Consider the following 27,618-nt stretch of genomic DNA (forward strand, 5'->3'; position numbering starts at 1 on the left):
TAGTCAGAAAAGCAAAAGGAAACATCTTTCTGGCATTATCTGCTTCCAGCCAAGATCCATCTGATGTCAGCAGTGAAATCCCTTATTCCTTGTCCTTGTCTGAATCTGGCTTGAACCTCTGGCAGTTCCCTGTCAATGTATGGTTGTAGCCGTTTTTTTTTAATTATCTTTATCAAAATTTTACTTGCATGTGATATTAATAATGTTGTCCTTGGATTTCCATAGCCCATTGGGTCACCTGTCTTTGGAACCGGCACAAAATATGCATCTCTTCCAATCAGTTGGCCAGTTAGCTGTCCTCCAAATTTCTTGGCATAGATGAGAGTGCTCCCAGTGCTTCATCAGTTTGCTGAAAGATTTCCATTTGAATTCCGAATTCCATCAATTTCTGGTGGCTTGTTCTTTGCCAGTGTCTTCAGTGCATCTTGGTATGCTTCCTTCAGTATCTTATGCTCTGGAACTTATGCTACCTCTTGAAATGGTTCAACATTCTTTCTGTGTGGTGGTCTTTATACCATTCCCCAACTCTTTTGGTTTTTGGTCATTAGTGTCTAATGCAGCAAATCTGTTTTTGAGATGATCTCTAAATTCAGGTGAGATATATTCAAGGTCAAGGGGCTCTGGTAGCATAGTGGTTACTAGTTGGGCTGCTAACCTCAAGTGAGCAGCTCAAAAATATCAGCTGTTTCCATGGAAGAAAGATGAAGCTTTCTGTTCCCCTAAAGATTTACCCTTGGTTGCGTAGTGGTTACGAATCGGGCTGCGAATCTTAAGATCAGCAGTTCAAAACTACCAGCTGCTCCACTGGAAATAGATGAGGCCTTTTTGCTCCCATAAAGATTTACAGCCTCGGAAACCCTGTGCAGGGTTGCTATGAGTCGGAACCGACTCCATGGCACATGATCAACCGATCAATCAGCATATTCAAGGTCATAGTTTGACTGTTATGCATCTGTTTTCATTTTCTTCAGCTTCAGTCTGAATTTGCATATGAGCAATTGATGGTCTGTTCCCCAGTCTGCCCCTGGCCTTGATTTGGCTAATCATATGGAGCTTTCCCACTGTCTCTTTCTACAGATGTAGTAGATTTGATTTCTGTGTATTCATTCTGGTGAGGTCGACATGCATAGTAATCTTTTATGTTGTTGAAAAAAATGTATTTGCAATAAAGAAGTCATTGGTCTTGCAAAATTCTGTCATGCAGTCTCCAGCATCATTCCTACTACCAAGCCGTATTTTCCAGCTACTGATCCTTCCTCTTTATTTCCAGCCTTTGCAATCCCATCTTCAGTAAATTATCAAGACATCTTGATTGCATGTTTGATAAATTTCAGACTGAAGAAATTGGTAGAATTCTTCAGTTTCACATCACTGGTTTTAGTGGTTGGTGCTTAAATTTCAGTAGTAGTTGTGTTAACTGGTCCTCCTTGTATGCATATGGGTATTATTCTATCACAGACAATGTAGTACTTCAAGATAGATCTTTAGATGTTCTTTTTGATGATAAATGCAACATCATTCCGCTTCAATCTGTCATTTCCAACATAGTAAATCACATGATTTCCAGATTCAAAATGGCCTGTACCAGTCTATTTCAGCTCACGAATGCCTAGGATATTGGTGGCTTTGCATTCCATCTCATTTTTGACAATTTCCAATATTCCTAGATTTATACTTTGTACATTCCATGCTCCAGTTATTAATGAGTATTTACAGCTGTTTGTCTTCATTTTGAGTTGTGTCCCATCAGCAAATGAAAGTCCCTAAAGCTAAATCCATTTGCATCATCACAGTTAACTCTACTTTGAGGAGGCAGCTCTTCCCTAGTTGTATTTTGAATGCCTTCCAACTTAAGGGATTCATTTTCCAGCACTATATCTGACAATGTTCTGGTGCTCTTCATCATGTTTCAATATTCTGGTACTACATACAGTGTTCTACTGCTATTCATAAGGTTTTCAGTGACTAAATACTCGGAAGTAGCCCGTCTCTTCTTCTTCCTAGTCTGTCTTAGTCTGGAAACTCATCTGAAACCTGCCCATCATGGGTGACCCTTCATGTATTTAAAATAGCAGTGGCTTCCAGAATCATCACAACATGCAAGCCACCACAGTACGACAAACTGACAGAGTGGTGGTAGATACATATAGAGAGAGAGATAGATATGTCTACATAATGGAGTCGTGTGGCACTGTGGGCTAATGCGCTGGAATGCAAAGTCAGTCCAAACAGCAAGGTCGGCAAGCAGTAACCAGCCGAGCCTCAAAACCCTATACAGGGTCACTATAAGGGGAATCAACTTGATGGCACACAACAACTTATAATAATATCAACAAAAGAGTATCGTGAACATTATTTTATTTCCTGCTTTCTTCAATTTGATCTTAAACATGCTTCACATTTTTTGCATCATTTTTATGGCCATCTTTTTAAAATATCTGTGTTATAGTCCATTCGTTGGAAATGGGCTTCAGTTATTTCTGAAGTCTCATTTTTATTAATAATGCTGTGATAAATATCACACTGTATGAAATGTTTTGTGTAGAATTCTAAACAAAAACTGTAATAAAGATTATAAACATTAAGATTTTGATAAATGTTGACAAATTAGATTACATTCTAAAAGTAGATTAACTATACTTTTAGAGAAAGTTCACTATTTTAACAAAGTTTAACCCCAGGTTTATCATCCTAAATATGTACATTGTTTTAAATGTTCCCATTTTATGTTTGGGTTTATTAAGCAGAAAACTGCTATTAAGACATAAAGAACTGTAATGCAATATTATTTACTATAGAAGGTGAATTGTTCTTGGTCCTCCACTTTGGACCGCCTTTGGGTATCATTGTCCCATTGACAAGGCAGTTTTATAAAATTGATATTTCTAAGTAATGTATTTCTAGGTCAAGATTATAGCACTATTCATGTGTGTAATTGATTTTATGAATTTGTAGAGGAGATGACATAGCTAAGAATAGAAAATGTTTTTGAAATGTCTAAATGTTTTAAATGAAATGAACTATTGGTACAAAAAAGATGAAAATATTTGCTTTCTCATTTAATTAGCAAAGTCTGGTGGATAAAGTATCTCGAAGACAAAGACCTGATATGAATATGTTATTTCTAAATATGAAAGTAAGACGGACACATCTGGTTAGCGATTCACTTGATGAGGTACACATAATTTATTCTAAAACGGTATTAATTGATTAATTGACTAAATCTATATGACTTACTGCTGAAATCTGAATAAGTTGTTTTTTTATTCTTATATACTGTATTCTAAGTACACTATATTCCTAGTATTGTACTGCCTTATATTTGTACGGTGTTGGTGTTGTTTTTAAGTGCTGTTGAGTCAGTTCTGATCCATAGTGCCTAAGGAGTGGCTGGTGATCTTGAACCCCTGACTGTGCAGTTCATACAACTTTGCAGTCCAGCACATTAACCCACAGCGCCAGACCAGGACTCGTTTATATTTGTATAGTATAATAAAAATCAGTTCTATATTCACAATTAAGAAGCTCTGGTAGTGTAGTGGTTACGAATTGGCCTGCTATCCTCAGGGTCAGCAGTTTGAAACTACCAGCTGTTCAGTGGGAGAAAGATGAAGCTTTCTGCTCCTATAAAGATTTATAGCCTCAGAAACCCTGAGGTTCTGTATATGGTCGCTATGAGTCGGAACTGACTCCACAGCACATAATAACAATATTCACAATTAAGCCTTATATTCATTTTTATGTGTATATTGATGTTTTCATTGTTGTTGATTCCCTGGAAAAGGATTTGATATAGAACACTGAACTGAGTAATTTTTTTTTCTGAAGATTTAATCTGGATTGTAAACCTACCTCTTCTACTGATTATTTTTACGTGTTCAAGCCTTAGATTATTGTTGGTATTATGTGCTATTGAGTCGGTTCTGACTCATAGTAACCCTGTATAGGGTTTCCGAGGAGCATCTAGTGGGTTTGAACCGTCAGTCTTGCAGTTAGCAGTCCAGTGCTTATCCTTCAGTGCCACACCAGGATTCCAAGCCTCAGATTACTTATCTGTAATATTAGGGGTCAGACATAGAGGTTATATTAGGTCTTTTCAGATTCAAATTTGCTTTGATTGTATATACATGTGTTATAAAGCTTCCTGAATACACAGTGTTTCAGCCAGATCTTCATGTGTCTTTTAGAATATGATGGCTGATTTAGCTACATTTTAAAATTTAGGGTTGAATTGTGCTAAAGAAAAAGGAAATTAATTATTTTCTATTATAGTCTGCTAAATTAAAACCTTAGCGGCAGTATGACACCAGGAGACAATAATCTTGCGCAAGTTACCTGACCTCTTAATTTTCTCTCTTCTGGCGTTTTAAACAAACATAATACTACCTATCCCATATAATTTACGTAACAGAAAAATGAACAAATGAACCAACGGAATTCTTTGATGTTGTACATACGGTAAAGATTGCCTAACACAATGCCTAGAATTAAAGCAAGTTAATTCCCTTTTTCAGTGACCTTTGTTCTTTTCCACTATATAATTCCTTCCAATAGTTAACCCGGAAAAGAGCAGACTTGAAAAAGAAGTTGAAAGTGACATTTGTAGGCGAAGCAGGTTTAGATATGGGTGGACTTACTAAAGAATGGTTCCTACTTCTGATTCGTCAAATTTTCCATCCAGATTATGGTGAGTGAGTCCTTTTCTAGTTTTTATGAATAGTGTTTCTCTTCATAACTATTAGATTCAATTGGTCACCTTTATTTTTAACTTCTGATTTTTCCAAATTTTTTTTTGTCAACCATAAACGTTAAATATTTTTTATTTATTTAGAGATATCATCTAAATAATACTTATTATTGTTGTTAAATGCCGTTGAATCAGCCATACTATCTGTTCTAATAGCGAATCTGTATAGGGCTTCTAAGGAGCAGCTGGTGGGTGTGAACCGCTGACCTTGTGGTTAGCAGTTCAGTACTTATCCCACAGTGCTGTACCAGGAGTCCTTAATATCTATTATATATTATTCTTCAAAGGAGACTCTTAAGTAGTATTTTCTTTATAAAATATTTGTTGTTGTTTGATGCCATCATTTCTCTGATAATAGAAAAGAGGACTAACATAGATAAACTGAAATTTCTAGAAAATCTTCAAAATTAATTTTGTTGTAAAACTCTGATTTTATCAAATAAAATTGATTGATTTTGTTTCCATCCTTTTACCCCTACTTCCACCTTTGGTCCATGATGCCAGTGAGCAATAAAATATGCTTACACACTCTCAGTGTACACATAGCTTGTATGTATTTCTAATACACACACATATTTATTAGGATTTTCCAGTGTATGTCCCGTAGATAATCTGTTACTTTTACATGAAGGATGGCCTGAATTGTAACTACTGAAGCAATATTTTGCCTCTGACACATGAAATACCCTAGATTTTTTAAATCAGTCTTACTCATAATAAAATTATGTTTCTGTTTTTCAGGCATGTTTACATATCACAAGGATTCACACTGCCATTGGTTTAGCAGCTTTAAATGTGATAACTATTCTGAATTCCGATTGGTTGGAATTGTATCCTTTGAACTTTCCACTAGGAGGTGCTAATAGACTAGGGATAAAATTTTTGCACATATTTTCCAAAACTGAATTTACTAAGCATGTTGTTCAGATTTGACATTATTGTCAAATTTACTAATAGGTTTTCAGCAATCTTTATTATTTGTACTATCATACCTATATAATGTCAGTAAACTGAATTCTTTATTCCTAGGAAGGACTGAGTTTTTCACCCTTTTTTTCTAAAAAATTTATCTCAAATAAAATTAGTTATTTCCTATTACACATATAACCTAAATTATCAGAAATTTAAAACATTTTTAAAGACCAAGGAACCTTGTCCAATCAGAATGAAGTATGTTTTTGTGAGTTCTTTTTCTTTGTGTTGATTTCCAGTCAGTTTAGTAAATTGCGAAGTCCCTGAATGGTTCACAGTTACCAGAGTTGGCAGTGCCAGTCCACTCTGAGGCATCTTGGGAGACAGGCCTGCTGATCTCCTTCAGAAATCCAGACATTGGACACCCTATGGAGCACAGCTCTACCCTGACCTACACGAGGTTGCCAGGAGTCACAATCTACGCAGCAATAACTAGTTACTAAATCGACCTTGTGAGAATTACATCTGACTCTTTAGTATGCCCCCAAATCAAGAGACGTGAAAGCGGCAGCTGTGAAAATGGAATGGAATGGGAATTATTTGAAGCACATTGCATTATTTTACAATGTGTCTTAAGTGACATAAATCCATACACCATCATCTGATTCCCATCAAGTGAGTAGTAGGGAGGAAGGAGAAGTAAATGAGCAAGCACTAGGGATACATAGGTTAGGAGAGGGGGAAAAAGAAACCTTTAAGAAGCTTACCATCTAGATGGACAGATGAGTACCAACACAAAGTTTTCTGATCTCAGGCTCAATGATTATATGGGTGGTAACTACTAAGGAGTTCTAAGAAGGACAAGATTCAAAGTAGTCTTCCCAGAGGATATAGAGATGATATTTGATTAACATGGAATTAAGGAGAGTAGAAACACATGCAAGTAAAATTTTGCTAAATATAATTCAGAAATTACTTAAACAGCACATTGACACGGAATTTCCAGAGAAGTTCAAGCCAATTACAGATGAAGACATGAAACAAGGGATATCATTGCTGATGTATGAGGGATCTTGGCTGGAAGCAGAGAATACCTGAAAGATGTTTCCCTATGCTTTACTGACTATGCAAAGAATTTTTGACAGTGTGTATCATGAGAAGCTATGGACAACATTGCAAAGAATGGGTGTTCCAGAACACTTCATTGTGCTCATAAGGAATGTATACATAGACCAAGAGGCAGTCATTCAAACAGAACGAGGGGAAACTGAATGGTTTAAAATCAGGAAAGGTATATGCCCAGGTTGTATTCTTTCAATCTGTATGCTGAACAGATAATCAAAAAAGCTGGATTATATGAAGAAGAACATTGTATCAGGATTGGAGAAAGACTCACTAACAACCTGTGATATACAGATGATACAACCGAGCTTGCTGAAAACAAAGAGAACTTAAAATACTTACTGATAAAGAACAAAGACCACAACCTTTGGTATGAGTTGCACCTCAGTGTAAAGAAAACAAAAATCCTCACCACTGGACCACTGAATAACATCAAGATAAATGGAGACAAGATTGAAGTTGTCAAAGATTTCATTTTGCTCAGATCAACCATCAACACTCACAGAAGCAGCAGTCAAGAAATCAAGTGATGTATTGCATTAGGCAAATCTGCTGCACAAGAACTCTTTAAAGTGTTGAAGAATAAAGATATCAGTTTGAGGACTAAGGTGTGCCTGACCCAAGCCATGTTATTTTCATTACCATGTGCATGTGAAAGTTGTGCAATGAATAAGAAAGACAGTAGAAGATTTGATGCATTTGAGTTAACGGTGTTGGAGGAGAATATTAAAAGGGCCATGGACTGTCAGAAGAAAAAAATAATCTGCAATGAAAGAAGTACAGTCAGAATGCTGTTTAGAAGCCAAGATGGCAAGACTTTATCTCTCATACTACAGACATATTGTCAGGAACGACCAGTCCCTGGAGAAGGACATCATGCTTGGTAAAATGGAGGGTTAGCGAAAAAGAGGAAGACCACCAACAAAATGGATTTGCACAGTGACAGCAGCAGTGGGCTCAAGCATAACAACAATTGTTAGGATGGTGTGGGACCCGGCAGTGTTTTGTTCTGTTGTGCTTTGGGTCGCTGTGAGTTAGAACCGACTTGACAGCACCTAAAAAGAAGAGAATCGTAGGCTGAGAGAATGACTAAGGAAAAAAGGCTGAATTTTGCAGGGCCCATTATTAGCAGAGCAATGAGAAGGTCCACCTGATAGAAGCAGAGGGCACACTGGGCATTAAGAAAGTTCCCATCAGGGAAGATGTAAGCCATACTTAGCTTTCTTGAATTTGTTGAAATAAATCCTGAGGGATGTATATGGAAATTAGAGGCTGGGTGGAAGAAAAAGTATTTGGGAGAACATTACATATCAAGACAATAAACTTAAGTGTATGTTATAATTTCTAAGCATCCCAAGTATTAAGTTCTACTTATAAAAGAATCCCTAATAGTTCTTGGACTCCAGTTTTTATCCTGTTGTCTGCAATAATCATTTGTTGAATGTTTAAACTTGATTGTGGCTCCTAGTCATTGATGTGTCTCACTACTGTCTCCATCACTGGAAATTTCTGATACATTGAATTCAGGGGATATTTTGACTTTCTACTATTGTGTGGCGCTGTGCGTTAATGCGCCAGACTGCAAAGCCATGTGAACTGAAAGGTTGGTGATTCAAGCTCACCAGACACTCTTCGGAAACCCTCTACAGGATCTGTGGGTTAGAACCAGCTTGATGGCACTTCACAACAACAGAATGGGTTGCGATCATGTAAGTGGCTAGGAAATCTAATGAAGATGAAGAGAGTTGAAAAGAAGTTAACAGGCATGGGTGACCACTGAGAAAATGTAGTTGGTTTCATGTATATTTTCAGTTTTAAAATTTTTTGGTCAAAGATTTGTTGTTCCAATAGTTCCAGCAGTATTGTGGGCCTAATACAATTCATTTTCACGATAGTAAGACCTTTGTGTTTTACTGTATTACAGTAAACACTGTAATAATAATTATAAAATGTTGTAAAGATTACATAAAGCCCATAATATGGCTTTTTTTTTTTTAAGTAGAATGACCTATCCCAGAAAGAGCACCATCACTCATTTTAGTGCGGTGCAGGGTTACCGCTGCTACTCTGTTTACACCACTTGATTCCTTAGTAGCTCCAACAGGATTCCCCCCACTCAGCCCTGCTTCAACCAGACCACACTGATTTCTTGTTTATATATATGCCCACACCTTACTTGTTGACATGATTCGGTTCCAAAGACCAGGTCTTTATGAGAAAATTGGAGTTATACAAAAATGGAGGCTTTTCCTTTTTGTTGTTAAGTGCTATTGAGTTGGTTCCAACTCTTAGTGACCCTGTATAGAGTTTTTGAGGAGTATCTACTAGGTTTGAACTAAGTTCAAACCAACTTAGCGGTCTAGTGCTTATCCTACAGCGCCACACCAGGACTCCTTCCTTTCTTCAGACCATCCCATTTGTCTGATTAATTTTATTTAGAAAATATCATCATAGAGATGACTAAGAGTTATTGTTGTGCGAATCACTGTGACAAGTCCATTTACGGATTATTCCTATTAAGAATGAAGCTTGGAAGAGACCAAGCTGGATCAAATGGCTGTGACTGGAGCCTCACCACCCTCCACCCCCCACCCCCTCACACACACACAACTTAACCACCTCCCTTCCATGCTGGGTCAGAGCTTTCCCTGGTGAGCGGTCTCTGCAAGTCCTACACTCGGGATCCCCAAGCCTGCTCTGCTTTCCATGCCTGACAAGTCACTAAGTCTCGCGCTTCCTGTACGGGTGCCTGAAGCCTGCCCATGTGAGGCAGAAGCTGCAGGTCTAGGTCAGCTTACTTTAGGATGTCATTAAACTCACATTCATTTCTTCCAAACACCCTGCCTATACATCTTTCTTTCCTCCCGTCATACCCCACAGCAATTTTGAGCTGTAGGGCTTTGGGCCATATAGGATCTGGGAACCCAGAAATAATGGGGACTGTCCCTCTGGCTGATTAGGTGCTGCCTGAGAGTCTGCAGAGAACAGTCACCAAAGATTGCAGGGCACATGGCACCCCTGCTGGTAGAAGGGGTGAGGGCAGCCCAGCCCAGCTTCCTGCATCTCCCACCCAGCATCCTCCTAGAGAGAGGGAATGCTCCATAGCTGGTATGCTCTCTGCCTCATTAATGCATCAGTCAGTCAGTCAGATCATAGATTTTTACTCTGTCATAATGTGAAATGTCAGAAAATAGAGCTGGACTTCATGATCAGGTTTTCAATGGCAATCTTACAGAAATAGAGCTTTAGGCCTGTCTTCTGCACTGGATTTGAACTGTCAACCTTTTGTTTTGTTTATGTCACCTGGAGACCTGTTCTTCTTCACACAGTCTGTATTGTATTTTTAAGTAGCCGAAATGAGTATCTTCAAAATCAGTAGTGAGTTCTACAGTAAGTCCTACTGAATAAACGGCTGCAACTGCTTATAAAATCACCAACATCTTTGCTTAAATTTAGAAAATGTTTTTCTTATATGCTAGTTAGTTTATAGAAATGTCTGGAAATTCTCTCTATTCTGATTTTAGAAACACTTTTCCAGGAAAGTCATTAAATACTATCAATTCAACCTTTCCTTTTTACATGACTCTTGGTAATCAAAAAACTATGTTGTGCAAAATAAAGGGAAAATAGATGAAAGAAAAGAAAGAAGGTATGTGGGATTATTTAGAAAGTCAGTGTTAAATTTGAAAGAAGTCTGCAAGAAATAGACCCATGCATAATTCAAAACTAATTTGTTGTCATGGAATTTATGTTAATGCTTAACATTTAGTATGCATAGCTTATGGGACTAGCTGTTTATAACAGCATCACCTTGGATATCCGTTTCCCTCCCTGCTGCTACAAGAAATTACTGAGCCCTCCTGTCGTTCCTAGTGATCAAAATACACCAGTCGGAGTCTGCAGTGTTACCATTGACGACTTATGTCAAATTATGCCTGTAAGTATAAAGGTGTTAGCATCTTTGTGCCTCAATGCTAACACATCAAGTTGTCTTCTGCCTACCCGGTCTCTCTCTTCCTAATGCTATTCTTAGTTTAAAGTATGGTTTCCCTCCACCTTTGCTACCCATCTCCTTTTTCTTTCAGCGTTTTCCTTTCTTATGAGCCAACTCTATATCAATTAAGAACAGACTCTTATAGCATGTTGTTAAGTGCCAATGAGTCAATTCTGACTTATAGCAACCCTGCATAGGGTTTCCAGGGAGCAGCTAGTGGGTTTGACCTTGTGGTTAGCAGTCCAGTACTTATCCTATAGTGCCACACCAGGACTCCTTCCTAGTAGACGGCCCACTCAAATGTCCACAGTTGTTGTTATTAAGTGCCATCGAGTCAGTTCCAACTCATAGCAACCCTGTATAGGGTTTCTGAGGAGTAGCTGGTGAACTTGAACTGCTGACCTTGCAGCTCAAACCAACCTTGCAGTTCAGTGCATTAACCCTCAGCACCACACCAGGACCCCAATGTCCACAATAAATTCTTCTAATGTTTATTGTTGTTGTTGTAAAGTGCTGTAAAGTTGGTTCTGACTCATAGCAACCCTGTATAGGGTTTCAAAAGAGCAGCTGGTGAGTTTGAACTGCCGACTATGTGGTTCAGTGCTTTATCCTACAGCACTATACCAGGACTCTTGTTCAAAATACAGAAAAATTGGAGGTAGATTGCAAAGATACATACAAGAAGTATCTTGGATTTTAAAAAATGAAGAAATTAGATTAAGGCAGAAGGTTAGAAACTAAAATTAAGCTTTGGATTAGGTTAATATACACAATACATTTTGTAAGGCTTGGATGTCTATTTGCCATAAACATGCCCTGAGCATTCTCAAAAAAGAAAAAACAACCTATTATATTACCACAGTGACCTTAAGATAAAAATGAACACTGCTTCTCAATTGAGTCTGAGACAAATATCTTCTGTGAATCTTTATCAAAATGATGCTAAGTAATGCCATTCACAATGTCTGCAACAATACCCTTCAGTGAAATACAAGAGATGTGTTTCATGTAACTGTTTTATTTTAGCATTCCTCATTTGTAGGCAGACTGAACAGAGAAGTAAATGCAAAATAATACAGTCTAAATATGCAAGGTTCTGATCATAAAACATAATCCAAGGTTAAATTTTATGATCAGAAACTTGCATATTTCTATTGGTAGAAGAATAGGTAATATACGTATCCTTTTTTATATTCCCTATATTATTTTTTACAGCTAAGTTGTGATAACGTTGGGTTATAGTCTTAGCAAGTACCTAGAATATGAACAGTCTACATTGCTCATTAAGGGTCAATCCAAACAGACACTGTAACAGTCACTTAAGTTCAGTGTACTGTTGGCACCTTCCTTTGGAATTGAGAAGCCTATCTAGAATGTGAATCTGATTAGAGAACCATTCTTCATAGTATCAGACAGAGTTTTGGAACTTAGTTTGGATTCTTTCCGATTAAGAGTTTAAAATCAAATTTTTATGAAACTCAATACTTAGAAAAATACTGTGATAGGACATCTTCTTTTAAACCTGAAAGAACTCTATTTTATAACCTTATGTCTGTAATGCACTAGCTATGACCTTGGATGTCTCACTTCAAATTTAGGTCCTTTACTTTGTTATTTATAAAATGAAGGAACTAGACTGCAACTGATCAATGAATTTCCTCATTTTAGACTTCTGGGGGGTTTGTTCAACATATTCAGGCATTAATGAATTTTACCATTTTATAACTGAAATTGTTCTCATTTTCCTCATTTAGATCCTACTTTCTTGTAGTTGGTAATGTTTTATGATGACCATATCAATATACTATTTATATTATGGAGCTAAAGATGAGACTAAGTTAATTTCATATTCTTTTTTTTAAAATATTTTATTTGTGAACTGGGTGAAGGTTTACAGAGCAGATCATTTTCCTTTTCCACAATTCACACACATTTTGTTTCATGATATTGATTGCAGTCCCCACAATGTAACATCACTTATTCCACTTGTTCCTGCATTTCCTGTTTTCATTTCTCATTCTTTCCTAACGTTTCTGAACTTTGTCCTTGGATAAATGCTGCCTTTTTGATCTCAAATGGTTGGTAATTCTAAGATGTGTATGCCTCATAGTACTATTTTCCTTATAGACCAGTATGCTGTTTGGCTGAAAACTGAGCCATGTGAGTGTATTCATTTCCACACCTGAAGGGTGACTAAGGGTCATATTCTCAAGGGCTTCCAGTCTCTGTTTGGCCAGTAAGCCTGTTCTTTTTTATGATTTTGAGTTTGGTTCTGTGTATTTCTCTCACTCTATCTAGAACATTCTATTGTGATCTCCATCAGAACAATTAGTAGTGGTAGCCTGGCATCATCTAGTTCTTTTGGCTTCGGGATTATAGAGACTGATGTTCACACGGCCAATTAACCCATCGGACCTAGTTTCCATGTGTCTGATTTTCTTCACTCTTCTTTCCTCCAGACAGGGAAAGACCAATAATTAGTTGCACCTTAGGTGGCTCCACCCACACTTTTAAGATCCTAGTTGCTGCTCATCAAAGTAAGCTGTAGAACATTGTCTTTTGTGGTCTATGTTATGCAAGTTAACCTAGATGTCCACTGAGACTGTGGTCCTGAGCCCCCAACTCAGTGACGCTATCCTTCAAGATGTTTGGTTATGTCTAAAACGTTTTTACAACTTTGCCCCCTATTTGCACCACCACATTCATGGATATATTTGTAGCAAAATTAAATACCAAAAGCCCCTCTGTCAAACACACACACACAGCCTGTTCAGCCTGTGTCTATGCATCTGCTCATAGATCACCATTATTTCATGGCTGTGGTTATGATTTATTTTGTTGCCTTTAACTCTTAGACTCCTCCCAGTGCCTTCCCCCATCTTCATGAGTTTTTTGCTAACCTCCATCTTATTGTATAATGCCTCCCCCTTCAATACGTATCTACCCTCTAGACAGTAATTTACCATCCTTTTCCTTCCTACCCCTACTAACCATCAAAGAATGTTTCTTTAAATGTGAAAACCTTTTCTTGAATTTTTATAATGTGATCCAATGCAATATTTGTCTTTTTGGATTGACTAATTTCACTCATATAATATCTTCCAGGTTCATCCATGTTGTGAGGTGTTTCACAGATTCATCATGCTTTAATGTTGTATAGTGTTCCACTGTATGGGCATTTAGGTTGCTTCATATTTTTAGCTAGTGTAAATAGTGCTGGAATGAACATGGGTATGCATACATCTATTCGTGTCACAGCTCTTATTTCTCTAGAATATATACCAAGTAGAGGGACTCCTGATGTGGCACTGCAGGGTCAGCACTAGACTGCAAACCACAGGTTGGCAGTTCAAACTCATCAGCAGCTCCTTGGAAACCCTGTACGGGTCACTGTGAGTCAGGATCGACTCGACAGCACTTAACAACAGAGGGATTGCTGGGTCATAATGCATTTCTGTCTCCAACTTTTTGAGGAAGTGCCGTATTTTTTTCCCACTGCTAATGGAACTGTAATTTTATATTCTTATATAAACTTTTTTATAAGCTAGTCAAAATAGCAAAAATATCTTCCAGACGTAGTCTTAATGTGAAAAGTACACTTCAGGTTTTTATGTAGTTAAAAGTAGAAGAGAGGGAGGGATGAACTTGATTCTGACATAGCAGTGTCTCTTTTCCTTCTCGATAAGTCAGTCTCAGATATGCTCTGTCAAATAACTCTAGGGTGTTCAAACAGTGAGTAAAATCAGAACACTCTGTAAACTAGTTCAACTGTATGAATAATTAATAATATTACAACTAAGATCCTAAGATTCACAATATAGATAAGCAAAACAATTCTCAATAAAATAAGATTTATAAATACAAAGATCTGAAAAAATTACTTCTGTTGACTCAAGGGCACTTAACAACAGCAACAACAAATTATCCTGTAGCGTAGCGGTTACCAATCACACTGCAAACTGCAAAGTCAGCAGTTCGAAACTACCAAGTGTTACACGGGAGAAAGATGAGGCTTTCTGCTCCAGTAAAGATTTACAGCCTCAGAAACCCTGTACAGGGTTGCTACGAGTCGGAACCAACTCCACGGCACATAACAACAACAACAACAACAACAACTACAAAGCATTAGGACTGGAGGAAGATTCATTAACAACCTGCACTATACAGCTGATACAACCTTGCTTGCTGAAAGTGAAGAGGACTTAAAACATTTACTGATGAAGACCAAAGAGCACCGCCTTCGGTATGGATTTCATCTCAATGTAAAGAAAACAAAAGTCCTCACCACTGGACCAATAAACAACATTCTTATCAATGGAGAAAAGATTGAAGGTGTCAAGGACTTCATTTTTCTTGGATCAACCATCAGCACTCATGGAAGTCAAGAAATTAATGGCATATTGCATTAGGCAAATCTGCTGCACAAGACCTTTCTAAAGTGTTGAAGAGCAAAGACGTCAGCTTGAGGACTAAGGTGCACCTGACCCAAGCCATGGGATTTTCAATAACCTCATATGCATGTGAAAGCTGGACAATGAATATGGAAGACCATAGAAGAATTCATGCTTTTGAGTTATGGTGTTGGAGGAGAATATTGAAAGTACCATAGGTTGCCAAAAGAACCAGTAGGTCCATTTTGGAAGAAGTGCAGCCAGTGTGCTCCTTAGAGGCCAAGATGGCCAAACTTCTTCTCTCATACTTTGGACATATTGTCAGGAGGGACCAGTCACTGGAGAAGGATATCATGTTTGGTAAGGTGGAAGGTCAGAGAAAAAAAGGAAGACAATGAGATGGACTGGCCAAGTGGCAGTATCGACGGACTCAAGCGTGGCAACAGTAGTGAGGTTGGCCCAGGATCGGGCAGTGTTTCGTTCTGCTGTGCATAAGGTCGCTATGAGTCGGTACTGAGTCAATGGCACCTAACAACAACAACAAGCATATGCTTTATGACCTATTGGCTGTGCTTTTTATAATTAAACTTTAACCTTTAAAAGAAGTTGATAAATCTTTCCAATGGAGTTACTTAGTAGGGTCTCAAATTCTTAATAAAAATGCCAAGTGTCACAATGCTCATTTTTATCATAATTTTATTAGTAATTAGAATAAATTCTGGCAGTCATTTATCACTTGTCTGTCAGTCCATCAATACTGTGGTAGCTTATGGGTTGCTGTGATGCTGGAGGTTATGCCACCAATAATTCAAATACTAGCTGAGTCACCATGATGGACAGGTTTCACGGAAACTTCTGGACTAAGACACACTAAAGAAAGAAGAGGCAGTTCACTTTTCAAAAATTAGCCACTGAAAGCCCTCTAAGTGCAGTAGAACATTGTGGGATATATTCCAGAAGATGAAGGTATTCAAAATATGATTGAGAAAGATCTGCTGCCTCAAAATAGAGTCTACCTTACTGACGTAGATGGGGCTAAGCTTTTGGGACCTTCATTTGCTGATGTGGCATAACTCAAAATGAGAAGAAACAGCTTTAAACATCCATTAAGTAATGGAATGTGGAATGTGCCAAGCATAAATTTAGGAAAATTGGAAGTTGTAGTAAAAATGAAATGGAATGCATAAAGATAAAAATCCTAGACATTAGTGACCTGCAATAGATGGGTATTGGCCATTTTGAATCAATCATATAGTACACTAAGCTGGGAACAAAAGGGAATTCATTATCAAATAGAAAATTTCATTATCCTTAAAAAGTGTTATCAGTTATAGGATAACATTCATACGACTACAAAGAGGAGCAATGAACATGGCTGTTAATTCACACTATGCACCAACTACTGAAGCCAAAGATGATGAAACTGAAGATTTCTAAAAACTTCTTACCTGAACTTGATCAAACAGTCCAATACCAATGGACAACATGAACATCAGTTTCCATGACCCTTAGACTAGAAGAACCTGGCTACCACTACCAACTGTTCTGAATGGGGTCACATTAGAAGGTTCAGGATAAAGTAGGATAAATGTGGAACAAAACATAAAATTATTGAAAAAAAAAAACCAAAATACAGTCTTACTAGTTAGAAAAAGACTGGAGGAACCTAAGATAATGGCCCTGGTTCACTCTTCAGGTCTGGAACTATACTCACCTTGTGGCTCAATTTTCATCCAAGCAGTAGATAGGTGTGTTGTTGTACAAGTGCTGTTGAGTTGATTCTGACTCATAGTGATCCTGTACAGGATTTCCAAGGAGCAGCTGGTGAGTTTGAACTGCCGATTTTGTGGTTCTCAGCCCACTACTTATCCTACAACACCACACCAGGAGTCCATAGATAGGTATGTTGTTAAGTGTCACTGAGTCGGTTCCGACCCATAGTGACCCTGTACAGGGTTTCTGAGAAGCAGCTGATGAACTTGAACCACCAACCTTGCAGTTCAAACAGACTTTGCATTCCAGTGCATTAACCCACAGTACCACACCAGGACTCCATAGACAGGTATAGGGATGAAAATACTAGTGAGGTATGTACACCATGGAATTGTCAACCATTCTAGATCAAAGGGTAGCATTTAGCAAAGGACAAAATTCAGAAGGATTAGGGAAGAAGGTAGAATGGAAACAAGAATCATGGGGATGAAGTTGGATAGTTGATATTACATGAGGGAATTGCAATCATGGAATTATATGAAGTATGTGATTTAATATAAAACTCATCTACTCTGTAAACCTTCACTCAAGTCACAAAAAGTCATTTTTTAAAGAAATATTGATAATTATTGGTGATTGGATTGTGGAAATTGGAAACAGAGTAGTTGAAAAAGATGGCCTAGGTAGAAATGATGGAAGGATCACCTGGTGGAATTGTGGAAGACTAACACCTTATTCACTACAAATAACTTGTTTTCAACAACATAAATGGTGATTAATAGTCTTCACCAAATGAAGCAGAGAAATTAGTACATCTGTGGAAAGAACAACTCAACATGTCAATCAGAACAAGGCCAGGGTCCTACTGTGGAACAAACCATCTACTACTCATGTGCAAATTTAAGTTGAAGAAAATGAAAGCAAATCCATAAGAGCCAAAATGTGACCTTGAATATATTCCACCTGAATTTAATAAAAGAACCTTATAAGTGAAGATACCAAAAGGACATTTTTAAAAAAATAAGAGGGAAAAAAGACCAAAATGGATGTCAGAAGAGATTCTGAAACTTGACTTTGAACATGGAATAGTTCAAGTGAATGAATGGAAGAAATGAAGTAAAAGAGGTAAGTGGAAGATTTCAAAGGACAGTCCAAGAAGACAAAGTATTATAATGAATGGTACAAAGTCCTGGAGTTAGAAACCAAAGGGAAGAACATGCTTGGCATTTCTCATACTGAAAAAAACTGAAGAAAAAAATCCAAGTCTTCTTATGTAAGATTGAAGGACTCTATAGGCAAACTCCCATTCCAAAGACAGATTGCAGAAATCATCGAATAATACTATTAATTCACATGCAAGTAAAAATTTGCTGAATATAATTTAAAAATCATTGCACAGCAACACCAGAGATGGAGGCAGAGATGGGGACATGGAGAGAGGGAGTGGCTGAGGACCCTAGATTAATGGAAAGAGAGGGACTGAGAGCTGGCAGGGGGGAGGTAGACCTGCAGAATGTCCCCTTTGGTGGTTTAAATTATTATATATATACATATTTATATGATGGTACATGGAGGGATTATAATCATTGTAATGAAACAAAGTATATGATTTGTTGAATGTAAAACTGATGATCTGCCCTGTAAACTTCCACTCAATTCACAATAAGAACTTAAAAAAAAAAAAAATCATTGCAGCGTTACATTGACAGGGACCTGCCAGAAATTCAAACCTGGTTCAGAAGAGGACATGGAACAAGGGATATCAATGCTAATGTAAGATGGATTTTGGTTGAAAGTAAAGAATATCAGAAAAGTGTTTACTTGGACTTTATTAACAATGCAAAGGTGTGGATCATGAAAACTATGGATAACAGTGCAAAAAATGGGTATTCCAGAATACTTAATTGTGCTCATGAGGAACCTGTACATAGACCAAGAAGCAGTCATTAGAACCATACTGAATGGTTTAAAATCAAGAAAGTTGTGGGTCAGTGTTGTATTCTTTCACCATGCTTACTCAATCTGTATGCTGATCAAATAATCTAAGAAGCTGGATTATATGAAGAAGAACATGATATCAGGATTGGAGGCTTCCATTTATTAACTCATTAACAACCTGTGATATGCAGATGATACAACCTTGTTTTCTGGAATCTAAGAGGACTTGAAATGTTTACTGATGAAAATGAAAGACTATACAGCCTTCAGTATGAATTGCACCTTAAGGTATAGAAAACGAAAATCTGCACATTTGGATTAATAGCAATGTGATGGAGAAAAGATTGACGCTGTCGAAGACTTCGTTTTGCTTGGTAAACTAGAGGGTCAGTGAAAAGGAGGAAGACCATCTATGAGATGTACTGACACCATGATACTGCAACAATGGGCTGAAACAGCAACAATTATGAGGTGGCTCAGGAGCAGGTAGTGTTTAGTTGTACACAGGGTCACTGTGAGTTGGAACCAACTTGAAGGCACCTAATGGTTAACAGTAACCTGGCCTTCGAATCAAATGAGTATCAGCCTGGTGGTGGTGGTGGTGGTGGTGGTGGTGGTGGTATGCCATGGAGTTGGTTCCAACTCACAACGACCCTGCATAGGGTTTCCAAGGCTGTAAATCTTCACGGTTGCAGAAAGCCTCATCTTTCTCCCACGGAATGGCTGGTAGTGCTGACCTTGATGTTAGCAGCCTGACTCATAACCACTATGGTACCAGACCTCCTTAATATCAACCTAGATCTGTATAAAAATTTCTGATTTTAGTGGAATGGAAAATTTATTATGCAAGTATGTGAAATGATTCAAGTCATGCTACGTATCCTTTTTTCTAATAATTTAAAATTAAACTAGTTTTTAACAGACTCAAAAAAAAGTTTGAATATATTGAGTTAATTTTTGAATCTCTGTTCATGAATAACAAGTTATAATGTAAGAAAAAATTTCTTCCAATATTCTCAATTTATTCTTGGTAGAGGAGGGCAATGCAGCTGAAATATAGAAACCGCATGTATGAACAGTGTGTTTTTATATTTAAAAGATGAGTCTTAAAACATTAGAAGATTTTTTTAATATAAAATTTTTAATTACAAATACAAATTCATACATAGTAATATAACAGTAGTAAATTAAGATAAACCTCATTAGAGATTGTATTTAGCTTGTTGCTTAAAAAATACACTCAGCAGTTTGTGCCCTGTGTTTTGAACTGAATGTTTTCCTCATATATGACCTATAATGAATTTCTCCAAGTCTCAGATGGCAGAAACCATTGACAAGCATGTTAGACCCTTGAAAACACTTCTCAAACATTTTGGGTCAGCTTATCTACTTACTCTACCTCACAAGTTGACTATAGCAGATCCACTTAACTCTGGAATACTATTTTAAAAGCCAGATAACTTTTTTTTTTTTTTTAAACAGGAATTAGCCCATGGATTAAGTGAACTCTTATCATATGAAGGCAATGTTGAAGAAGATTTCTATTCAACTTTCCAGGTACTAGCAAGGGCAAATAGCTTTCTTGTAACCATGTATTTTACAAAATTGTTGTCATTTATAAATAAGCTCCTAGTATTAGAAAGGATGAACAAGGGTTAGTCACCACATAAATAAAATCTGTCTTAAAGGATTTTAACCTGATAAAGTAGAAGCAGTGAAACAGACACATGTAGTTAAGCAGTCAGCCAAATTGCTTAAATAAGTTCAAGGGGAATAGCATACTATGCTAGGCAACTAGTACGTTCTCTTAACTTGGTTATTTTTCAGAATTTTTCACCTTCTAAAAGTAAGTCTCAACCAAGAAGTTAGGAGCAGAAACCAATGGGTCAGAACAAAACACTCTTATTTCCACTCCCTTGACAATAGTTGGGAGGTGAAAATTAGTGTTTCACATAGCTCCAAAAACCCGAGTTTTGTGAACATCAGTAAAGTATTTAACTGTATTTAACACTATACAGGATTAAGCATACAAGTTTAATTACTAACAGGTTATATATAGTTTAACTTAACTATGACCTGTTAGTAATTAAATACTTTTGTGCCCCAGAATTCTTTTTTGATACCTCATCCTTAATACATACAAATATCAAGAGATTAGCCTTTCCTGTAGTATGTATATTGAGAAAGGAAAAATAACTATTCTGTTTAAATTAAAAATTTGCAATCCTATTTATTGATGCTCGCTACTATATAAACCACATCAACAAATATGCTGTGATGCTTTCTTCCACCAGGTTTTTCAAGAAGAATTTGGAATCATTAAATCCTATAATTTAAAGCCAGGAGGTGATAAAATTCCAGTTACCAATCAAAATAGGAAAGGTAAGTTCAACACCATGTTTTACATAAAATGCTTTTGTTTTCGCTTACACTTTGTACTATTGAACAGGTATAAAATTATTTTCCAGAATATGTACAATTTTACATTGACTTCCTTCTCAACAAATCCATCTATAAGCAGTTTGCGGCATTTTATTATGGATTCCATAGTGTATGCGCTTCAAATGCCCTAATGGTGAGTGTAAGACAAATGATGCTTTTAGACTTTATAATACTGTAATATTTGACAGATAATTCTTTAGATATTTTAGTAACCTTCTAAAATAAAATAAAAATGCTTTCTGCTAGAGATTTTTTAAGTTCTCCCATTTTCCCTTTTTCCTATGCAGCCCTTTCTTTTGTCTTACTTTATGTCTTTTAGAGTTTCTTTAAAAAAATTTCTCCAAGCAGAGTGGGTAAAGAAATTTTATGGGTTCAGGGTCTTTATACTGTGGGATAAACACAGAAAACAGAGTTGAATCTGAGAAGACACATCATCTTATGAATTTAGGTTACACCCATATGCGCATGCCTACAAGGGGACTTCCAAAAGTTTACGGGAAGAAAGATAATGGAGCCCCCTTGTACTTGTTGCTGTTTCTAGGATCCCTCAGCAACTCTGAGTTAACTGCTGCCTATAGGAAGTAGTTTGTCTCCAGAGTCATGGCAGACTCATCTTGGTTTGATTTCTCTGTTGTGGCACTGCCGGTTAATGTGCTGGACAGCAAGGTCAGTTTAAACCACAAGTTCGGCTGTTCAAGATCACCATCCACTCCTTGGAAACCCTATACAGAGTCACTGTGAGTCAGATCTGACTCAATGGCACTTAACAACAACAACTATATAGAATGGATCAACTGCTGTTTAGCGTTCTATGTAGGAAACAGCATAAGATACAAGCATTATTTTCTAAGGAGCCCTTGTTCTTCACCCCAGCAACCCGTGGCATACTCCATCATGCCACTTGTGTCTCTCTTCGGTATTACTATGAGGATTTGGAGGAAGGTCTTTCATGTAATTTTATATATATATATATATATAGGAGATAAGTGGACTATAAAGAAGGCTCTTTAGGGGCAGGAATAAGTTTACTTATCTTTTCCCAGTTTGAGTAATTTTTGTCACATACTTGTTGTTGGAAGTACCTTTGAAAAAGAAGCAATTTATTAAAAGCTCTTAAAGGAGTTTTGTCTGGGACACACTGTTAGTTAGGGGGGGAGGAAAGGAAGGTAAGAAATAGCAAAACATGGTCTCTGTTTTTAAAATTTTTAGTCTCTTTAAGTGGGAGACTAACCTATGTAGATGAAAGAACAGTGAATGAGTAAGTCAGAGTGTAACCAAACACCCTAACTGTGCAGTGCACACAGTTGATACGGAATAGTAAAATGAGGCAGGCAGTTCAGCAGCTGCCAGGATAGCTACAAGAGCTTCAAGCAGGCTTGAGAGAAGAGTTGGAATTAGTATTCATGCTTAGTCTTCTGCCGGCTTCTCTGGAATACTGCTAATTATCATTTGTAGAAGGGAAACATAATGACTTGAACAAGATTTATAAACTTTTTCAAAATTGAAACATATCTTGCCTCAGTAGAAAAATACTAGGATAAGTGGAGAAGAATTTTCTTCAACAAACATAGTTTGGTTTATTGTAAGAGAAGTCACAGAATTTTTAGTGATTTGATTCAGTGAGGATAGATTGATTTCATTTTCTTAAATCATTTTTAATGATCATGTTTGATACATAATTATTGGCAGCTGCTTCGTCCAGAAGAAGTTGAAATTCTGGTGTGTGGAAGTCCTGAACTGGATATGCATGCGCTGCAGAGAAGTACTCAGTATGATGGCTACGCAAAAACGGATGTGACTATAAGGTGACCTCTTCATGCTTCCTGTAGTGTGCTTGCAGAAGAGAGAATGCAGTTCGTTTACTTGTGTAACTTAAAATCTGTGATCAAGCATGGTAGCTGAAACAGAGCGTAGAGTCCCACACTGTCTTACTTATATCCAGAAAGTAGCATTAAGAATACTAAATGTGAAACTACTTAGTAATCCCTTGACAGAAGTGATATGTTTCCACAAAAGTGTAAAAGTTTGATTTTTATTTTAGTGACTTCAGCCCCAGAATTTCTGGTGTGGTGCTATTGGATAACCACAAGGTCAGCAGTTCAAACTCAATATCTGCTCCTCGGAAACCCTATACAGGGCCACTCTGAGTCAGAACCAATTCAAAGGTGCTTCATTACAAGTTGAAACCGACTCGATGGTGCTTAACAACAATAACAACATACATATAAATAGCATTTTAGTAGTAGTTGTTGTTAAGTGCTGTCAAGTCGGTCCCAATTCGTGGCGACCCAGCACAGTCCAAGGAACAGCTGGTGGGTTTGAACTGCCGGTCTCGTGGTTTGCAGTCCAGTGCTCATTCTACAGTGCCACATCAGGAGTCCTGTTGTTGAAAATATAAGACTTTTAAATTATAAGAAGAAAAGATAACATTTGTACTATCTATTGTTGGACTATTTTTCTAACTTTATAATAATTTTATAATGGTAGTTGAAAATCTAATTCAAATATAGACACTCATCGTTCATGAATTTCACGTTAAGAGTATTATGTTTATTTTAGGAAAGTTTTTTCTTTGTTTTGATGCTTACTTCATTCTTACGTTCAGGATTTTGTTGAGACAGGCAGTTAATATAAATTTCCTCTGGCATTGTCTAGATACTTTTGGGAGGTTGTGCTTGGATTTCCTCTTGATCTTCAAAAGAAGTTGCTACATTTTACTACAGGAAGTGACAGAGTACCTGTAGGAGGGATGGCAGATTTGAACTTCAAAATCTCAAAGAATGAAACTTCTACTAACTGGTAAATATCCAGATTATAATTTTATGTTAATCTGTAGGGTTTTGATAAGAGTAATAATATGTTAGTCACCAGGGAATTTATTATGTCTCAAGTAGTTTTTATCGAAAAATCTTGGGAGTCAACTTGGCTTTGAAATGATAACAACAATGGCTTAAAGTTCTCTGTTACTGATTTTTGTGACATCCCAACACTAACTATAATAAGAATTACTTTCCATCAACATTTTACTTTGCTAAATCTGAAAACTGTTTCATAGTCTTTTTTAGAGCCTTGCTTTGGTTTGTATAGTTTATCATCTTAAGAAAAATATTTTTTTTACTATTGTAAGTACTAATAGAAATCCTCTAATACTAGTCCTGGAGTCCTGGTGTGGTGCTGTCGGATAAGCATTGCACCCCAAAGTCAGTTTGAACCGCACAGTCAGTGGTTCAAACTCGCCAGCCACTCCTTGGAGACCTTATATACAGGGTCAGTATGAGTCAGAACCGACTCGATGGTATTTAACAACAACACTATTCTTCTGTTTTATTTTTAAATCTGGTGCTTTTTGTATATAGAAGTGATGATGATGGCTTTAAATTACTTTCAAATACAGGCATAACTCAAAGATATTGGTTTGGTTTGGTGTATTTCCAGACCACATCAATAAATTGAATATCTCAATAAAGCAAGTCACCTGAATTTTTTGGTTTCCCAGTGCATATAAAAGTTATGTTTACACTAAACTGTAGTCTATTAAGTGTGAATTAGCATTATGAAAAAAGTTTGAAATATTTTGAGAACTATCAAAATGTGACACACACGAAAGAGCTCATGCTGTTGGAAAAATGACACAGATAGACTTGCTCCACACAAGGTTGCTCCAAACCTCCAAAACGGTAAAGCCCAGTATCTGTAAACACAGTAAGCAAAGATGTGCCTGTCCTGGACTTGGTTCAAGCCCACCATGCTCCTTTGAAAGCCGATACAGGGTTGCTAACGCACCAACAACGACAGTGGACCCCTGGCACTGCAGTTCAGTACCTGACTATAACCCACCAGCCATTCCTTGGAAATCCTATACAGGGTCACTATGGCTTGGAACTGACTCGATGGCACTTAACAACAACTATAATAACAATGCTGATCTACTCACTTAAAAAAAAAAAAAAAAAAAAAAAAAAACCTTAAAATTTCTAAAGTGGATAATGATAATAGACACTATTTTTGGTTGCAGTATTTTTTCTCCTATCCCATACATTGAACATTCTCGAAGGCCTGTTAATTCTTTCTTTAGGCTTTTTCTCCCTCTATGCTTTAGACAGTGGGGTATTTTGCTGTTTCTCAGGCGCATTTTGGACCGGCTTTCCTGTACACTACTAAATGGTTTTGTATACATATGATGTTTGCTTACTACTGCCCTACTCCTGAAAAGCCAACGCCTCTTTAAAGACCCATTTTGAAGACAACTTCTTCTCTAAAAAGCCTTAGGTCATTCCCTCAGTGACTCCTCAAATTTAGTAAAGAAGTCATGTGGCACTTAATCGTAATATAACTCATACCTTAATCACTTAGCCTCTGAAGACTAGAGGCCTTGTCTTAATAGCTTTCTATTACCACAAAGTCAACAGGTCAAACCCACCAGCTGCTCCACTGGTGGGAGCAAGATGAGACTGTCTGTTCCCATAAAGAGTCTAGGAAACCCTAAGGAGTAATTCGGCTCTGCCCTTTAGGGTGTCTATGAATTGGGATCAACTCAGTAGCAGTGGATTATTCTCCAAGTAGACACACACACACAGTCAATAAAAGAAAATATAAATGCCAAGGTTGTTAAAAACATAAAACAAATAGGTATATGTACATATAAAATTAAGAGATTTCTACACACAATTTATTATAAGACTCAAAATGAAAAAAATTCAAAAGAATCCTTTTGACATTAAAGATTTTCATTTCACAAAAATTAATTTTTCAGAACATTTTATATTAGCAAAAGTATTATCAATTACCATTATTTGTCTATCAGTTTGTCATCCTTTGGTAGCTTGCGTGTTGCTGAGATGCTAGAAACTATGCCACTGGTATTTCAAATACCAGCAGGGTCATCCATGTTGGACAGCCTTCAGCTGAACCTCTAGACTAAGACAGACTATGAAGTAGGACATGTGAATCTACTTCTCAGAAAACTGGACAGTGAACCCCGTATGAGTATCAGCAGAACATTGTCTGCTATCTATCAGTGCCAGAAGATGAGCCTCTCCAGTTGGAAGTTACTGAAAATACAACTGGGCAAGAGTCGCCTCCTCAAAGTAAAGTCAACATAATGATATATATGGAGTAAAGTTTTCAGGACCTTCCTTTGCTGCTATAGCACAACTCAAAAGAAAAAGACAACATTGCAAACATTCATTAATAATCAGAAGATGGAACTGTACTAAGTATGAATCTAGGAAAATTGGAAGTCATGAGCTGAAATGGACTGCTATTGACTGATCATTTTGAATCAAACATATGGTCTACTATGTCAGGAATGACAAATTGAAGAATAGTATCAAATTCAGCATCACATACACCCCAAAAACAAAACATTTCCAACTATCTCTTGAAGCACAGTGCTGTCAGTGATAGGATAATATCCATACATCTATCTATAAGGAAGATGAGTTAACATGACTATTATTCAAATATACTCACCAACCACTAATCCCAAATATGAAGAAACTAAAAATTTTTTAACAATATCTATATTCTGAAGTGGATAACACATGAAATAAAGAAGCACTGATAATTACTGGTGACTGGAATGTGAAAGTTGGAAGCAAAGAAGGATCAGTGCCTTGATAATAGAACCTTGGTGATAGAAATTATGATGGAGATCTCATAATAGAATTTTGTATGACCAATAACTTACTTACTGCAAATACCTTTTTACAATAATGTAAATGGAATCTATACACATAAACCTTAACTGAAAGGAGTATACAACAATAAAACTACATCTGTGGAAAAAGAAGATGGAGACATACTCAATATTGTCAGTCAGAACAAAGCCAGGGACCAACTGAGAAACAGAGAAGCAATTACTCATATGCAATTTCAAATTGAAGCTGAAGAAAATTAAAACAAGTACATGGAAGCCAAAATACGATTTTGAGCATGCCTCACCTAAATTTAGAAACCACCTCAAGAATAGATTTGATTCATTGAACACTAATGATTGAATGCCTGTTGAGTTGTGAGATGTCTTCAAGAAAACATCATCCATGTAAAAACCAAAAGAAAGAAAAGACCAAAATGGATGTCAGAAGATACTCTGAAAACTTCTCCTGAATATAGAGTAGCTAAAGCAAATGGCCTTCCTTTAGGATGGCGGATCGGGTAGACATGTAGTGAGGAGCTCGGTCAACAACAACACAGAATACTGGGTCAAGAGGACTCATGAATTGGTGTTGGAACTCTTACAAATATAAAGGTATGTTTGGAGGTTCGGAGGGTTTATAGCTGGGGAATTTGCAGGAGAATCCAGAAATTCATTATTTTCTGGATCAAGACACTCAGCTGTTCCAGGAGCCGCCATCTTG

The 27,618-nt window shown here is 37.0% G+C and overlaps 1 protein-coding gene across 1 annotated transcript in view; it reads left to right on the forward strand.

Moving 5' to 3' along the window:
- The window catches only part of HECTD2 (HECT domain containing E3 ubiquitin protein ligase 2), a 173,614-nt gene that overhangs the window by 138,306 nt on the left and 7,690 nt on the right, over positions 1-27,618 (forward strand). The window contains exons 15-23 of the mRNA XM_006831446.1: positions 3,068-3,175; positions 4,555-4,687; positions 5,489-5,577; positions 10,560-10,718; positions 20,300-20,374; positions 21,112-21,199; positions 21,286-21,392; positions 22,949-23,064; positions 23,915-24,058. Of these exons, the coding sequence (XP_006831509.1) occupies positions 3,068-3,175; positions 4,555-4,687; positions 5,489-5,577; positions 10,560-10,718; positions 20,300-20,374; positions 21,112-21,199; positions 21,286-21,392; positions 22,949-23,064; positions 23,915-24,058 (1,019 nt within the window). The remainder of the gene's footprint in view (positions 1-3,067; positions 3,176-4,554; positions 4,688-5,488; positions 5,578-10,559; positions 10,719-20,299; positions 20,375-21,111; positions 21,200-21,285; positions 21,393-22,948; positions 23,065-23,914; positions 24,059-27,618) is intronic.

The sequence above is a fragment of the Chrysochloris asiatica genome, unplaced genomic scaffold, assembly GCF_000296735.1.
Source record: "Chrysochloris asiatica unplaced genomic scaffold, ChrAsi1.0 scaffold00003, whole genome shotgun sequence".
Classification (NCBI taxonomy): Eukaryota; Metazoa; Chordata; class Mammalia; order Afrosoricida; family Chrysochloridae; genus Chrysochloris; species Chrysochloris asiatica.